This window comes from Narcine bancroftii, chromosome 6 (genome assembly GCF_036971445.1).
Source record: "Narcine bancroftii isolate sNarBan1 chromosome 6, sNarBan1.hap1, whole genome shotgun sequence".
NCBI lineage: Eukaryota > Metazoa > Chordata > Chondrichthyes > Torpediniformes > Narcinidae > Narcine > Narcine bancroftii.
This window is the reverse complement of record NC_091474.1, coordinates 204193506-204210231: the sequence shown is the minus strand read 5'-3', so window position 1 is coordinate 204210231 and position 16726 is coordinate 204193506. Positions and strand designations below refer to the sequence as shown.

Here is a 16726-nt window from a genome sequence, read left to right as displayed (position 1 = left end):
AGGTTATCCTTGGTTTCCTTCCAAATTAGTAAATTCAAATAGATTCTGTAATAAACTATTACAAAAAACACAACCACTACAAACAATGTGATGCGTTATACACAGTGACATTTTTCTTAAATGTAATACATGAAAGGAAGAGATACAAAAATAGTACCTGAAACCATAAGTTTCATTTGAATCAAGAATTTCCATTACCAGCAAAAATAAACTCCTATTTAAACAATAACAGATGTCGCTTTCTTCATACGTGTCTGTAAATTGACTGAAAACGATGTGTATAATGAACAGTTCAGCTATGGAAATCCATTTTCTATTCTCTTCCCATGCTAACATGTTTATTTGCAGAAATCCAACATCCTTTTCACATCAATATTTGCTATTACTGACAACTGTCAACAAAACAATGGAGAAATGGGATGACAGGAAAAGCAAAGCCACTGTTATGACAATAATTTGTATAAATTGAAATCTGTAAATAATGCATCAAGAAATGTGATAGGGGGAGTCACGCGATGGAGTAGTGGCCGGACGGTGAACTCCAGCCCTCTCCAGAAAAGTCGGGAAAAACAAGAGAAAACACAAAGGCACAGAAATAAAAGTTACAGAAAAGTGAGTATAAAGGTGGAAAGAAGATGGCGACAAAAAAAGAAAAGTCGAAAGCAACGGTAAGAAGAGAGGAAGAGAAGACAAAGGAGGAAAAAGGTGAAGGCCTTACCTGTCCGAAGAGGCCCGCTGCGGAGAGAGAAACCCGCTCCCTCAGGTCGGTAAATAATGGACTACAAAAATGGCTCGCAGAGCCGAGCAAAAGTGCGCGATGCGAATGAAAAAAAACACACCGACGGGAGGGGGGACCAGCTGGGGAGTCGATCTCCACAGCCGGCAACGACAGCTGCAGAACACCTGCAGCAAGAAGAGACCACAGAAGACAATAGAAACAAGAAAGAAGAGGAGGAAAGGGCAACAAAGAAACAACAGATGGTCAACCCAGAGGAAGAAGAAGAGGAAGAGTATGGTGAAATAGAAGAAGAAAAGATAGGCAAGGTAAAGGATATACTTGCTCTTATTAAAGGATACATGGAGCCATTTAAAGAATGGCAAACACAGGAATTTAAGGATTTAAGAAAAAGAATAAACAACACAGAGGAGAAAATAATTAAAATGGAGATGACCTTAACAGAAATGGGAAAGAAAATGGACAAGATGGAAGAGCGGGCAGTAGCAGCAGAAATGGAGGTAGAAGACTTAAAAAAGAAATTGGAGAAATCTAATAAAAAAACTAAAGAGACACAAGAACTACTAGCTCAAAAAATAGATACAATGGAAAACCATAACAGAAGAAATAACATAAAGATAGTGGGCCTTAAGGAAGATGAAGAAGGCAAGAATATGAGGGAGTTTATAAAAGAGTGGATCCCTAAGACCCTAGGATGTCCAGAACTACAGCAAGAAATGGAAATAGAAAGGGCACATAGAGTATTGGCCTCTAAACCACAATCACAACAAAAACCAAGATCTATTGTAGTAAAATTCCTAAGATATACTACAAGAGAAAAGGTACTGGAGAAGACAATGGAAAAAGTAAGAGAGGGCAACAAACCACTGGAGTATAAAGGGCAAAAAATCTTCATTTATCCAGATATAAGTTTTGAACTCCTAAAGAAGAGAAAAGAGTTCAATACAGCAAAGGCGATTTTATGGAAGAAAGGGTATAAATTTATACTAAAGCATCCAGCGGTATTGAAAATATTTATTCCAGGACAACAAAACAGACTATTCTCGGATCCAGAAGAAGCACGAAAATTTGCAGAACAATTACAAAAATAGACTGAGGGAGGAAGACGGGTAATGAGAGTTAAAATGATCACGACTGATATGTATGTGGGTAAAGACAAAAATAGACTGAGGGATGAAGACGGGTAATGAGAGTAAAAATGATCACGATTGATATGTATGCAGGTAAAGAGGTATAAGAGTGAATAGAGACAATGAGCATACATGAATGTATCTGTACTTAGAGGAAAATATAGATAGTATAGACAAGAATTAATAAGGGAAGGTAATGGAATAGAGAGAATAAGGAGGGAATTAAAAGAGGGACCTTTGTGACATATGAAAAGTGAAATCTTTTCTGGGGGAGGCGGGGTGGGGGGAAATAGCGGTCACTGCAAAATCAGTTGACGCTTGCGAGTGGATTCGCAAATCCAAATGGAGAGGGGAGATGTGGTTGTCCGACAAGGGATAAAGGACAACTCAGGAGGTGAAGGGGAGATTGGGGATAAATAAGATAGAAATAGGAGAATAAGGAAAATGTTAGATGTTGTAGGAATGTTGTCTTATAAAGAGTTGAAAATAAGAAAACAGAAATGGAAAAGGAGGAAAGGTAATGATGGAAAAACGGAAAGAGAAGATAAACAAAATATAAAAGGGCTACGCTGAACTATATGTCTTTAAATATTAATGGAATACATAACCAAATTAAAAGGAAGAAACTACCAAATTTAAATGAATAAATGTATTCCATTAGAAAAAATAACATATTGGTTAAGAAATAATATTGAAATATTCGAACAAGTATAGGAGCCTTACATTAAATACAATAGCGAAAACCTACCGGGGACAAACATTACCTAAGTTGATGGAAGGAGAAGGAAAGAAAAGAATGGACTCAGTAGAATTTCTGGTGTAATTTTGTTGAATGACAACATTGTCTGACTGGCTTAATGCAACCTAGATTGTATACCTAAAATGGATGAGAGGGGGGGGTGGGGGGGTGGTTTGGGAGGAAAGGGGGGGGGGGGGAGAAAAAGTCACTGTATATGTGTGAAAAGAAATAGTGTATATCATGGCTAATGTGATTTATGGTGTGAAAAATAAAAAAAATTAAAAAACAAAAAAAAAATGTGATAGGGTTGACTCAAGTTTCATTAGTGCTTTAGTGTTAATTGCATTAGTGTTGATTGGAGTGAGCCAGGTACTTCCAAACTAACAACTATATTGAAGTCAGTATTTCTAATCTGGCTGCTTGACAACTTGCCACTGGCTCACTGAAGGCAGACAGTTACCTGTTTGAGCTTTACCCCAGAGTGACAGCTGTGTTTGTTGACATAATCTTATTTTGGTTCCCAGTGTCTTAAAGATATGCGAGAGTTTCAATCAAGCAACCCACTATTCTAAAAATATCAAAGGTAACTGACAGAGCAGAAAAAAATATTTAAACCTCGCCTCTTGGCTCACCAGTTATTTTAATATCAATGTATGAGGTGGCATGCGGAGGAACCCCACTGACATTCCATAAGCCAATTCACAAGTGACTGATGTAGCCAAGATTTCAAAGGGGAATGTTCTGTAAATTACAGTTAGTTTGTATATTAATATCTATTCTTTTAATAATTGTGCTGTTTATAAAATAATTCTTGAATATTATTCTTGTGGGATCATTAGTATTGAGGACACATAAAGGCTGGTAGAATGGTCAGACAATGGCAGTTTTAATAGAGATGTCTAAAGCACTAGATCGTGACAGAAAGTATACAAGGGGAAGTAACCTGCATAACTACAACAAAAGTGTGACAGGATTTACTGGCTCTGCAAGGCTTCATAGACCAAATTACCTCCCATCCAATTATAAATACTAAATATTCCATTTTTAAATTTATGAAAAAGTCTCTTGCTACATCAAAAGCTGAAAAACAATCTATTTAGTTATTTATAAAGGTACTGAATGCATAAAAGTGCATTCCAGTTTGTAATAAAGATTCTAACAATTATTGTATACAACCGCAAGGTCAATTATTCCTCACCAATGACAACAAGATTGAGCAGCTGTTTTCCTCCTTGCCTCTTTTCGAGTTCGACTTTCACATCAAGCTGCTGTCTGGTTTTGGAAGAGACTTTATTAGGAGTTTGAACCACTGTTGCTTCTTCAGTTAATGAGGGAACAGGACCTGCAAAATTTGGCTTGGGAGAAGCCTCCAGTACCATAGATGGAAAAACCTCATTAGGCATTGCACCCTTTCGGAGCTGGTTATTCTCAGTGTTGGCTCTGTAACTAAAATAAACAGCGTTAGTACCATATATTCAAATTTCTAATTCTACAAAACATTCAAAACATTAAGCCATGGTTTGATTTATCCAATAGTAAATGAACAAAATTTTCATCGTCTGCAAATTCAACAGTTGATGAGGAAATAAATAAAATTACAAAGGACTGCAAACTTGTGATTTTAGTCAATTTATATCCACATTATGTAATTCTGCAAATGAATCCATGTACGTGATGCTGCAAAGAGGAGGACAGAGAGAAGGCAGGGGGTAAAAAAGCAGCTTCATCATTAAAACCTTCAAGCTGGACATAGCTAAGTTCCTGAATCATAAGGTTTTATCCTGTCCTTCTGCACCAACCACATTCAGAAATTTTGACTACATGTGCAATCATGTGTCATCACATTCAACAGTAAAAAAAAATATTAAGACATGAACATGCCATTCTTTCCCTCTCTGGAATAAATGAATTAGGCTAGATTTAGGAAAATATATGCCAACATTTAATGTTTTTGAAGATGCCAAGACATTAGATAAAGCCTGTCTATTCTCCAAAATGGACAGTTCAGATGCTACAGCACTTATTTCAGATAAAATAGTCTGTTTTCCCAAAATCTGGCCAATAGTCCAGGAACTAATATCAGTAGATTGCTATTTGTGAAGATTTGAAATGTACAAAATGGCTTTTTGTTCTGTCAGAAAATCTCTAAGATTTAGATCAAATTGGCTGTGCATATCCTGCTTTACATTGATGACAACTGTCAGAGTATTTAGAGGTAGTTTGGGAGGAATTGTTAGAGCAGCTTGCACACACACACATTTTAAAACATAGAATATTGGCAGACTTGTCGCAGGAGGCAACAAAGTATCGACAGCAGCTTGCATGTGATCTTTGCAGGTAGAGTTTTGCTCTTATAAGACACTTTCAGGTGGCCAATTGCCCCGTATGTTTAGGCAATATGTGGCTGTGGGGAGGCCACGTGAATGTGCAGGAGGTGCCCTTGAGGCGAGCTACGTAACCCTCCTCCAAGAGGAATAATCAGTGGCTCCTCCAGCCACCTGAATGCAGCTGGCTGAAAGCGGCTGTCAAAGGGGCAGGCTGCTGACATGGTAGTGACGTCGTCAGCCTGAGATGCCTGGCGCCTATCTTGAAGCACATTGTGCAGGCAGGCTAGCACAGATTCAGTTGCTTTGTTTCAGCAGGAAAACAGTGCATCTGAACAATGGCTCCAAAAAAGGTTTGTAACTGGTCTGATGAAGAGGTAAGACTGCTTCTAGACCATCTGACTCAGGAATCCCAGGAAAGGGAGCTCACTAGGTGTGATAGTACAGATCTATCACCAATGTATATAGTGTATATAGTTACAGTATCTAGACTGTGTTTAAAGGGTTGTGTCCCTAGCCAGGTCGGATCATTCCGGACTGGTCGCCCACCTGTGAAGAGCTCCTGTCTTTTGCTAATAAAAGCCTTGGTTTGGATCAACAAGTCTTTGATTCTTTCGACGAGCTCTACACTGGGACAGTTAGGGATGGTCCCACATTTGAGCGGCTGTCTGGAGTGCTCGCAGCACAAGGGCACAAGCGCAGTAAAAACCGGGTGGTCATGAAGCTGAAGAGCATGAGGAAGAAATTCCACGCAGTCCTGAACCACAACAGGAGAAGCGGCAATGGGCGCAAGGAGTGGCAGTACTTCGACCAGTGCCACACTCTCTGGAGGGCCAGCTGCTCAGCTACTCCCTCGAATGTAGCCAGCCCTCTGGAGAGCCCTAATAATTCCCCAGAGCTCAAACCTGAGGGATCTCAGTGTTCACCCAGCGGCAATGGAGGAGACATGCCGGTCCAGGAGGAGGAGGCCATTGCTGAGGACCTGGCAGCCACGGATTTGGATGCCCTCGAGAGAGGAAATGCAGAGGCCACTGTCCCTGGAAGTGGCGAGGTGGCACTCTCAACAGAGAACACAGGTACAGTAGCATTGAGGTGGTTTATGGAGAAGCACCTAAGTCCAATGCTGTTGCACTTTTCCTGTTTCCACCCACAGCCTCTGGTCCCAGACACAAGTGCCAACGACTGACCAAGGGTCAGGTTCTCGCGAAAGAGCTGCAGGCGATGATGTTGGCACTTGACAGGGAGGACAGTGAGAGAAAGACCACCAGCGTGCAGAGGAGGCGCTGGATCACGAGAGAGTCATACTCGCCGATCTGAGGGAGGACGAGTGGAGAAGCATGCCCAGTCGATGTCTGAGTTTGCAGCTTCCCTGCGGGGAATAAGCACTGCAATAGACAGGCAGTCAATCATCTTCAACAGATTGGTCAAGCAAATGGAGGCCTCCCCATCCCCATAGTCATATGGTCAGCCTCATCCCATGTACCTGGCCCCTCCATCCAGCATGCCATTCCATACCACACCAGTGCATCACAGTAGTGGACACCTTGGCGTGACTGAGATGCTGGGGTCCAGGACAGGTTACTCATTCCCCCCACCAATGCTGGAATGAGGTTTGTGTCGGACTGCTAACTCACTGTTCACTTTTGTTGTTCATGAAGCTCCTCATAAGTTCAATGTTCTGTACAACACTTTAAGGATGTGAGATGCTCTGGTGCTGGATGGTTATGTTTGTTGTGTTTACTATTTTACTGTTTGTTTTGCGGTGTTCAAGTGTGGAGTGGATTTGCACAGTTATTTGTCCGTTCCATGGTTTACTTCAAGTTTAAGAATGATGTGAAATGTTAACGTTGCGATATCTACTTCAGATATTTATGAAGCAGTGTGAGTTCTCAAAGAATGTCTTATGAAATTTTATTAAATTTTTGACAAGCACACAAGTCACATGTTTCATTTATATCCAACCATTCATTCGTGAGAGCACACAACATGCCAGGCAGCAGTCTCATGTCACCGCACTGGGTGGGGAGGATGGAGGGGGGAACAAGTTGTGGAAAATGGGGAGCTGGGTAGCAGGGACATACCCTTAAAGGATGGACATAATCACAGAAAGGATGGTCTGGTGCCCACGGGCCTGCTGATCAGGACAATCTGCGCTATTGGGGCAGGACCATCTGCTTCAATCAATGTTCACTCTGAAGGGAAGTCTTCCTTGTTAATCTCACATATATTGTGCAGTACACAGCAGGCAAACACAACATTTGGGACTAAGGCGGTAGAGATATCTAAACGCTTAAGACAGGCACCGCCAGTGGCCTTTTAGACGGTCAAATGCATGTTCCACCACTATCCTTGTTGAATTAAGGGCCTTGTTAAATCTTCGCTGATCTGGATCCAGTACTCGGTGCTGTGTGAACCCCTTCATCAGCCAGCTTCGTAGGGGGTAAGCCACATCACCCACAAGATGCGCTGGAACCTCCACTCCCTCAATATCTTTGGACATCTGCAGGCACAACAATGCAGAAATGTAGTTAATTCAAGCACCTGAACATTGATACAGCATAACATATTGAAACACGGAGCTTTGAAGGGTGAACACTCACGTCACGTGGGAAGAGGTATCCGCCCTGGTCCTCTGCTTTTTTATACAGAGGAGAGTTGGCAAGCACTCGGGCATCATGCATGCGGCCCGACCACCACACAAACACATCTGAGAAGCTGTAACATAAATGGAAATCACAATGGAAATCACACAGTGAAGTTATAGTCATTTGAAATGTGATGTGATAAAGATCAATAGAGGCTTAACTCACCAAAATCTGTGGTCAACCACCGCTTGCAGAATGCCACCCTTTGTGATTGTAGTAGGCTGCAGCATCTACACTGGGTGTGATAATGGGAATGTGTGACCCATCAATGGCACCAGCACACATTGGGTATCCCCTTTGCACAAAGCTATCAATGGTCTCCTGGAGACGTGTTCCACTTGGCAGGGAGATGAAATGTTTACCGAGGAACTTTCTCATAGTGGTAGTCACCTCTTGCCCCACCACGCACAAGGTGCAGATGCCTATTCCAAAGATGGTACTGATGGATCAATACTCATAAGGGGTGGCATACCACCACAAGGCCACAGCTAATTGAAGTCCAGGTTCCATTGGTTGCTGCAAGTCTGGTCTATGCACCTTCAGGTGAGGTTCTATGAGTTCCAGCATGAAGTGAAAGATGCCACGTGACATACAAAAGTGTCTGCTCCACTCAGCATCATCAAATTTGGTGAGGACATTACTCTAGAACTCAGCACCTTGGGGTCGGTTAAACCACCAGAGAGACCGATGTGTCACCATAGCTAATTGACTGACCAGCAGAATTTGCCTTCGTCTGCGAAGCTTACGCTCCACGCGCCTTTCAACCGCTAACTGCTGTTTTCTTGCCCTCAACCTTTGCAGGAACCTTATCCTGATTCCACCTATGCGATTTTCAGATCTCAAGGACGATTGAAGAGCTTCAACAGCACAAATAACCGTACCAAGGATCTGCCGTATCTCATTCTGAACATTCAGAAACGCTGAAACAATCATCATTATGTCCCCTACCTGCACAGGGTCTGCCATTGACCAGTGTTCCTTCTTGTCGCACTCAAAATGACATTACATCAGTGGGCAGGAGCCGGAGAGTGCTCAGAGTCGCATCTAGTGCAGCTGTGTCCTTCAGGTGGCCAACGTGGCACTTTAAATGCTGCCACCTGAAGGCAATTTAAAGGGCCGCTTTGCTTCTTCAGGTGCATTCTTAGTGTAGAATGCACCTGAAAAAGCCTAAAGAGGGAGGGTGTGAAACAGAGTGGAGAGACACAGAAATCAGTTCCAGAAGGACAAAGCTGGCAAACTTTGGAAGGCTGCCTGGTCAAAGGAGAAAATGGCAGTGTGAAAGGTGACCTGAAAGAAAGAGGATCATTTGGAGAACCCTGAAGAGGGCAAGTTTCGTCAGCAAGACTGACTGAGAAGGAATCAGTTGCAGATGTTCTGTGAAAGGAATCTCTCTCTGAAAGCCAACAAGAACCCTCCTGAGTGGTAACCATTTGCCTGTTAAGCACCAAAGACTGGTGAACTTTGTTAATGCTAACTTCTGTGCACAGTACAAGAATTGCCTGCAACCAGTGAGATTGGACTGTGATCTAAAGAACTTTTCTAATCTTAAATATATATTACACACCTGTGCTTAGTATTAGAGGGGGGATTAAGTAGTTAGGAAGGTTAAGTAATAAGTTAAAGTTCAACTCTGTTTTCTTGTTCAAATATAATTAAAAACTACTTTTGTTTAAATAACCCTGTGTCGTGGTGCATATCTATTGCTGTTGGTTTTTGGGGTCCTCTGGACTCCATAACACAACACTTTAGAAGTATTCCGTTGCCTGTCAAATGCTTTGGGATTTTTCGAGGTCATAAAATCTCTACATAAATGCATGTTGTTCTTTCTTGGGAAATATTGGAGTGCACATTTCACAAGACCTCTCCTGGAGGCAGCACATCAAAGCAACAGTAAAAGCTGCACATCAATGCCTCTAGTTTCTAAGAAGTCTGAGGAGATTTTTAGAATATTCCATCGAATTTCCTCCGGAGCACTATGGAAAGAATACCGACTGGCTGGACCACAGTCTGGTTTGGTAATTTGATTGCCCACGAATGCAGAAAGTAGAAAACATAACCAGGTCAATCACAGTCTCTGACCTCCCATCCATTAAAAATATCTATGTGATGTGTTGCGTCAAGAATGGACCCCCATCACCCTGGCAACATTTTTTTCTCACTAGGCAGAAGGTAGAGAAACCTGAAGGCCAACACCTTTAGGTACAAGAACAGTTTCTCTCCAACAACTATCAGGCTCTTGAACCTTTCCTTGTTACACAAATCATGGACTGCTCTGACATGACGAAAGGACTGTCTGCATTATTGCAAGATCACTATTTTTTTGCATTAGGATAACTGATTATCTAACTGTTGTATTTATTGTCTTTTTAATTCTGTTATGTATACTATTGTAGTCTTTTTTTAAATGAAGTACCTGTTCAGTTACAGTAAGAATTTCAAACCTCATATACATTGTACATAACAAACTCATTATCATTCTTAATAATTTGGAGTGCCCAATTAGGATTTTTCTTTACACTTGTAAAATTTTCCAGTCTAAAACTTTATGATAACATAAACAATAGTGTAAATTACAGTACAACTCATTATCCAAAATCTGTAATCCAAATTTTGTCCAGCTCCAAAAAAATTTTCAGATAATTGAGGATTTCTTACTTATCCAAAAAATTTCAAAGCCGAAATGATGTAATTTTGCCTCCAAAATTTTTTGGATAAATGAGGATATCCAAAACCATCAGAAATCCTCAATTATCAAAAAAAAAATTCAGAGCCAAACCAATGTCACAGGTTGAAACCAACTTTGAATTTTGGGAAAACCTCAAGTAGAATTTTGAGTTTTTGGCGTTGGATTTATCTTACTTTGTTCAGGTTGTCTTTTTGGTGAGAATTAACATTATTTCTTGCTTAAAAAGCCTTCCCTTGTTATTTAAACACCGTTTGTTACAAGTAATTTGCTACTGCTACTGGGCTGTTTTTAAAAAATGATCAGTTATCCGAAAATATTGTTTATCCAAAATAGGCCTGGTCCCGACCATTTTGGAAAATCAGATTTGTACTGTATTTAATGTTTTTTGTTAAATTTAGACAGACAGAATGGTGATAGGCCCTTCCAGTCTATGAGCTCATTCCAACCAAATAACCCAATTAACTAGCAGAGACCCTGACCACCTATCTGCAGGAGGTTCCAACACTTTGGCCGCCGACTCTCACCTGAGCCCCAGCCCCCCTCAGGCTGCAGCTTCCCATAATGACTTCTACCATATGGCTCCCAACATAGACACCTACTGTGGTCCTGACCTCACTGCTGGATCCCACATGCTCTTCCCTCCTACTACTCACTCTTCCCTATCCCCCAAAAACTCTCCCTTCTCTACCCCTTCTCCCCCTCTGAGCTCCTTCTTCCCACCCAATCCTCAGACCCTCTCATCTCCACCCTTTCTCTCGAATGATCCCCTACCCTCCTCCTCACCTCTCCCACCCCCAACTCCCCCTAACCTCCTCGACCCTCACAACTCCCCAACCTTCCACCTTCCTTCTCTACCCTTTGACCTCGCTAACCCTCCACCTCCTCCCAACACCCTCCACCACACCAATTCCCACTCTGACCCCTGCTTAGTTTTTACCATTCCCTCTGACTTTCCCACTCGGTAGACAGAGTGCTCAGTCCTCAGTAGAGACCCTCTCTGCCCACACCTTGAGTTCCACACACGCCACTCTGCCTCCATCTTTGGGCCTATTTCCATGATTGTGACTCTCCATTATCCACCCAAGACCTTTTCTCCTGTCTTAAGCCTTCTTCCTCCACTTAGACACTTTGTCCTGGCCAGTTGCCCATTCTGGATATATTTTATCTCTAAATGCCACCAAGACATCAACCATCTCATCCTCAACACTTCCCTCTCTTACTCTAATCTTACCTCCTCCAAACGCTCTGCCCTCCATTCTCTCTGCAACAATCCCAACCTCACCATCACACCCACAGACAAAAGTGGTGCTGTTGTGGTATGGTGCAAAGACCCCTACCTTGCTGATGCCAGTTGACAGCTCTCAGCCACCTCCTTCCACTTACCTCTTTCACAGAACCCCAGCACCGATCGTCAAGCCACCATCTCCAACACCATCACCAATCTCATCACTTCTGGTTACCTCATTCCCATGGCCTCCAACCTCATTGTCTCCCATCCCTCCACTGCTCGTTTCTACTTTTACCAAAGGTACACAAATCTAACCATCTGGGTAGACCTATTGCTTCCACTTGCTCTTTCCCCACTGAACTAGTTTTGTCTTACCTTGACTATCTTTTCTCCCCAGTCCATTCCTTCCCCCTTCTTTATCCACAATACCTCACATAACTTCAGATTCCCTGAACTGGTCCATTTCATTTTCACGATGGATGTCCATTCCCTTTACACCTACATTCCCCATACAGAAAGTCTTAAAGCATTCGCCTCTTTCTGGACTAGAGAGTTAACCAGTCAACCTCCAGCACCACCCTCCTCCACCAGTCAGAACTTGTCCTCACTCTAAACAACTTCTCCTTTGGCTCATCTCACTTCCTCCAAATCAAAAAAGTAGCCATGGGCACCCTCATGGCTCCCAGCTACACCTGCTTGTGTGGGCTTTGTGGAGCAATCCATGTAGTAAGCCTACTCAGGCAAGGCCCCTAAACTCTTCCTCCATTATATTGATGTCTATATCGGGACGGTCTCATGCACAAGCGATAAGCTTGTTAACTTCATTCGCTGCCAACCTCTACCCCGATCTCAAACTCACCTGGTCCATCTGCGACAACACTCTCCTTTTCTGGATCTTTCTGTCTCCATCTCAGGAGACAAGCTTTCCACTGATATATTTTATAAACCCATTAACTCCCACAATTGCCTCAACTACCCTTCCTCACACCCTGTTCCCGTCAAGGATTCTATCTCCTTCTCGCAATTTCTTCATCTCCGCCGTATCTGTTCCCAAGATGAGGTCTTCCAGTCCAGATCTTCTGAAATGTCTGGCTTCTTCCGCAAACATGACTTCACCTCCATTACTATCTACTCAACCCTCACCCACATCTCCCCTATTTCCCACTCATCTGCCCTGGCGCCCTCTAAACCCCCCCCCCACCCAACATGCAACAAACACAGGATTCCCCTTGTCCTTACCTACCATCTCACCAACCTCCGCATCCAATACATCATCCTCCAGAATTTCCAGCACTTACAATAGGATTCCTTTACATCACACGTCTTTCCCTCTCTGCCTTCCTTGTGGACTGCTGTCTCCATGACTCCTTCGAACACTCATCCCTCCCTACCAATCACCCTCTTCCACTCCGGCACCTTCCCCTGTGGCTGCAGGAGATGCCACATTTCCTCCCACACCTCATCCCTCCCTACCAATCACCCCGGCACCTTCCCCTGTGGCTGCAGGAGATGCCACATTTCCTCCCACACCTCATCCCTCACCACAGTCTGGGGCCCCCAAATAAGCCTTTCAAGTGCAGCAACACTTCACTTGTGTATCCACAGGATTGATTTACTGCATCCGGTCTTCCCTTTGTAGCCTTCTCTACATCGGAGAGACTAGGTGCAGACTGAGAGATCATTTTGCTGAGCACTTTCGCTCTGACAGGGACCTCCCAGTGGCTAATCATTTCAGTTCTGCATCCCACTCTTATACACATATGTCTATCCATGGCCTTGTGCTATTCCACCAAAGCCAACCGTAAATTGGAGGAATGACACCTGATTTTCCAATAAGGCACTTTCCAGCCAAATGTCATTAACATTGACTTTTCCAGTTTATGCTAATCTGCTCTTCCTTCCGTTTCTCCCCCCACACTTCCCCTGGGTCTTCTTTCCCTCAGCTCTCCACCCCTTCCCTCTCTATTCACCAAGCCATCCCTCCTCCCTTTGCTTTCTGCTGTGCACTCCCTCCCTTCTTCACCTATTACCTTCTGCCTTTGCGACCATGCACCTCCCCCACTTACTTGTTTATTCAGAGGCCTCCCAATATTTTTCCATAGCTTGATGAAGGGTTCAAGCCTCAAATGTCAGTTATGTATTTTTATCTTTGCTATATAAAAGACGCTGTTTGATCTGCTGAGTTTCTCTGCATTGTATTTTTACTGGAGCGGTTGGAGGAAACCCACACAAACATAGGGAGAACGTACAAACTCCTTATTGACAGTGCTGGATTCCAACCCAGATTATTGGCATTGTAACAGCATTGCCCTAACCACTATGCTATCCATGCCACCAATAGAAAATGTATTCATGCAAAGATGTTCAAACTGACAGCTTTTAACTTCATTGAATCCAAACTTTATTATCCTCCATTCCCCTCCAAACTGTACAATTTGAAGTGCCAGCACTCAAATGGACTTCTTCAGTTTCAATGAAATCTATGACCTCAAATATAACCTCATGTCCTAGACTGCTTTGCCCTGGTGCTCAGGATCATGATCATTCCGAAATTCTAACTCTCAGAATCATTTCAGGCTGCTGCTCTTTGCCATCTCATTTTACTATAGTACTAGGCAGGTCACTCAACATCCACTCACAAGGAAGAAAACATTCACCTTTTTTCCACACCCAATCACAGGTGCAGGCAGTCAAAACAAGCATCTGCCTGCATTGCTAGAGTGGGAGACAAAGTGCAGTCATTCAGAGACCAAGAAACACCCTCGACAATCTCATTCCAGAGGATCCTTTACATCCTCTTCTCAACTTCAAGCACAAAGATGTAAGGTGTTGTTCTTCACACAACTATTCAATTTCTTTTGATATTTTGGGAGCTTCTGTGGCGGCGCACATCTCTTGTAGCAAACCGGCCCCATTTGTACCGCCACGCTGGGGCGGGCAGCTGCAGAAGATGGCGCTGTTGGGACCTGCTCATTGCCTCGTGGCTTAGGCTACAGCTCGCACCCCAGGGCACGTGATGATGTCACAACTGTGCGGGTCGCAACCCCTGTTGGGTTTAAAAGGGCGCACGCGAAATTCAAATAAACAGTTGTACTGGAAAGCCCACCGAGTTCAGTGGTGTGCTTTCTGTGTTGTAGCAGCCGCTACACTTTCTCACTATTACCCCATCATCACCCTCCTATTAGAGCTTAATTCATTAAGGACACTCTTCTGTAACTGGAGTGTGTTGCTTGTTTTGCAACATCTCTCTTTAGAATTTGGCTGCAAAGATTATTCCTGCTGGGCAACAAGCTGAGAACTCATCAATAGGGCATACCATGCTGAAACAAGCATTTTACAGAGCATGCTGTTCTGTGAATGTTAGAGTGTAAGTTCTAACCCTTTTGCAACTTTTAGAGACAGTATTAGGAATGTGCATACCTGTAAAATCTGTTATAACACTAAATGTATGGTCAATTTCTGGATCATTATGCCATTTATTCTTTAAATAGCTTTCATATACCAGCATTTATTGCTGTTTAAAATCACTTTCTGCAATTGCAAAAAATACTATAAAAGGGCAACCTGCACCCTAGGTGTGAATAGTCGACACATCAAAATGCTGGAGAAACTTGTATGGTCTTTTCAGCATCTATAGGAGACAAAGATATATTGCTGGCATTTCATCATGGGTAACCCTTCATTCATTTTACTGCCAACTTCCACCCCGAACACAAATTCACTTTGTCTATCTCCAGCAACACTCTCCCTTTCCTCCATCTCAGGAGGAAATCTCTCAACGGATATCTATAAACCCATCAACTCCTAAAGCCACCTCGACAACACCTCTTCCTAATCTATCCTCTGTAAGCATTCCATTCCATTCTCTCAATTCTTCCGTCTCTGTTGCATCTGCTCTCAGGATGAGGACTTCCTTGCCAGATCATCAGAGATATCTTCAAACAATGTGGTTTTCCCCCTACCACCATAAACATGGCACTCACCCACATATCCTCCATTACCCACACATCTGCCCTGGCCCCCTCCGCCCCCACATGTAATGACAGGATTCTCTTTGTCCTCACCACCTCACGAGCCTCTGCTTCCAATGCAATCCTGCTCCCCCATTTCACCACCTACTATGTGGCCCCACCACTAGACATATTTCCCCTCTCCTTCTGCAGGGACTGCTCCCTCTGTAAAACCCTTGGCCACTCCTCCCTTCCATCATTAGTCCCCTTGGGACCTACCCATGTGACTGCAAGAGTCTGACTGTAAGAGGCACTTAGGCAATTCTTGCTGGTGGCGAATCTGTCTGCCTTGCAGCAGGCAAAAGGAAATTTCATGTAATATGACACTATTATGACAATAGCCCCGAACAGTCTTTCCAAGTGAAGCAACATAGAACACTGGAGCACAGAAAATAGGCCATTCAGCCCTTCTAGTCTGTGCTGAAACATTCTGCTAATTCCACTGACCTGCACCCATTCCATAAACCTCCAGACCTCTCCCATCCACGTATCTATCCAATTTATTCTTAAAACTTAAATGTGAGCCCACATTTACCACATCAGATGGCAGCTCATTCCACCCTCCCACCATTCTCTGAGTGAAGAAGTTCCTATTAATGTTCCTTCTAAACCTTTCTCCTTTCACCCTAAAGCCATGGCTTCTTGTATTTCCCTGTCCTGTGGAAAAATCCTACTCGCATTTACTCTCTCTATATACCTCACAAATTTTGTAGACTTCTATCAAATCTCCCCTCATTCTTTGATGCTCCAATGGATAAAGTCCTAATCTTTTACTGTTACGCAACTCCTGTAGACCCAGCAACATCCTAGTAAATCCTTTACCTCACCTAACGTACCAACTCCTTCATTCGATACTTTGATTTATGAAGGCCAAGATGTTAAAAGCTTTCTTTACAACCCTCTCTACATTCCACTTGTGTATTTGCTGGGGACATCTACTGCATCCAGTGATCCCGCTGTGGTCTTCTCTATATCGGAGAGGCTGGAGACAGACTGGGAGATCGTTTTGTTGAGCACCCTGGCTGTCTGCTGCAATAGCGTGGATCTCCCAGCAGCCACCCATTTCAATTCACCATCCCATTCCCTTGAAGACATGTCTGCCCATGGTCTCATGCACTACAAGACTGAGACCAACTACAAATTGGAGGAACAACACCACATCTACTGAATGGGCACCCTCTAACCGGATGGCATTAATATCAACTTTTCTGGCTATTGTTAACACCCC

At 43.2% G+C, this 16726-nt stretch overlaps 1 protein-coding gene across 5 annotated transcripts in view; it reads right to left on the bottom strand.

The window, feature by feature from the left end:
* Positions 1–16726, bottom strand: part of hbs1l (HBS1-like translational GTPase) — a 189136-nt gene that overhangs the window by 46033 nt on the left and 126377 nt on the right. For 4 of the 5 annotated variants that reach the window (XM_069887273.1, XM_069887270.1, XM_069887271.1 and 1 more), the window contains one exon: positions 3804–4051. In XM_069887273.1, coding sequence (XP_069743374.1) covers positions 3804–4051 — 248 coding nt within the window. Of the gene's footprint in view, positions 1–3803; positions 4052–7010; positions 7208–16726 lie in introns of those variants that run through there. The other variant, XM_069887276.1, reaches the window with a different exon arrangement.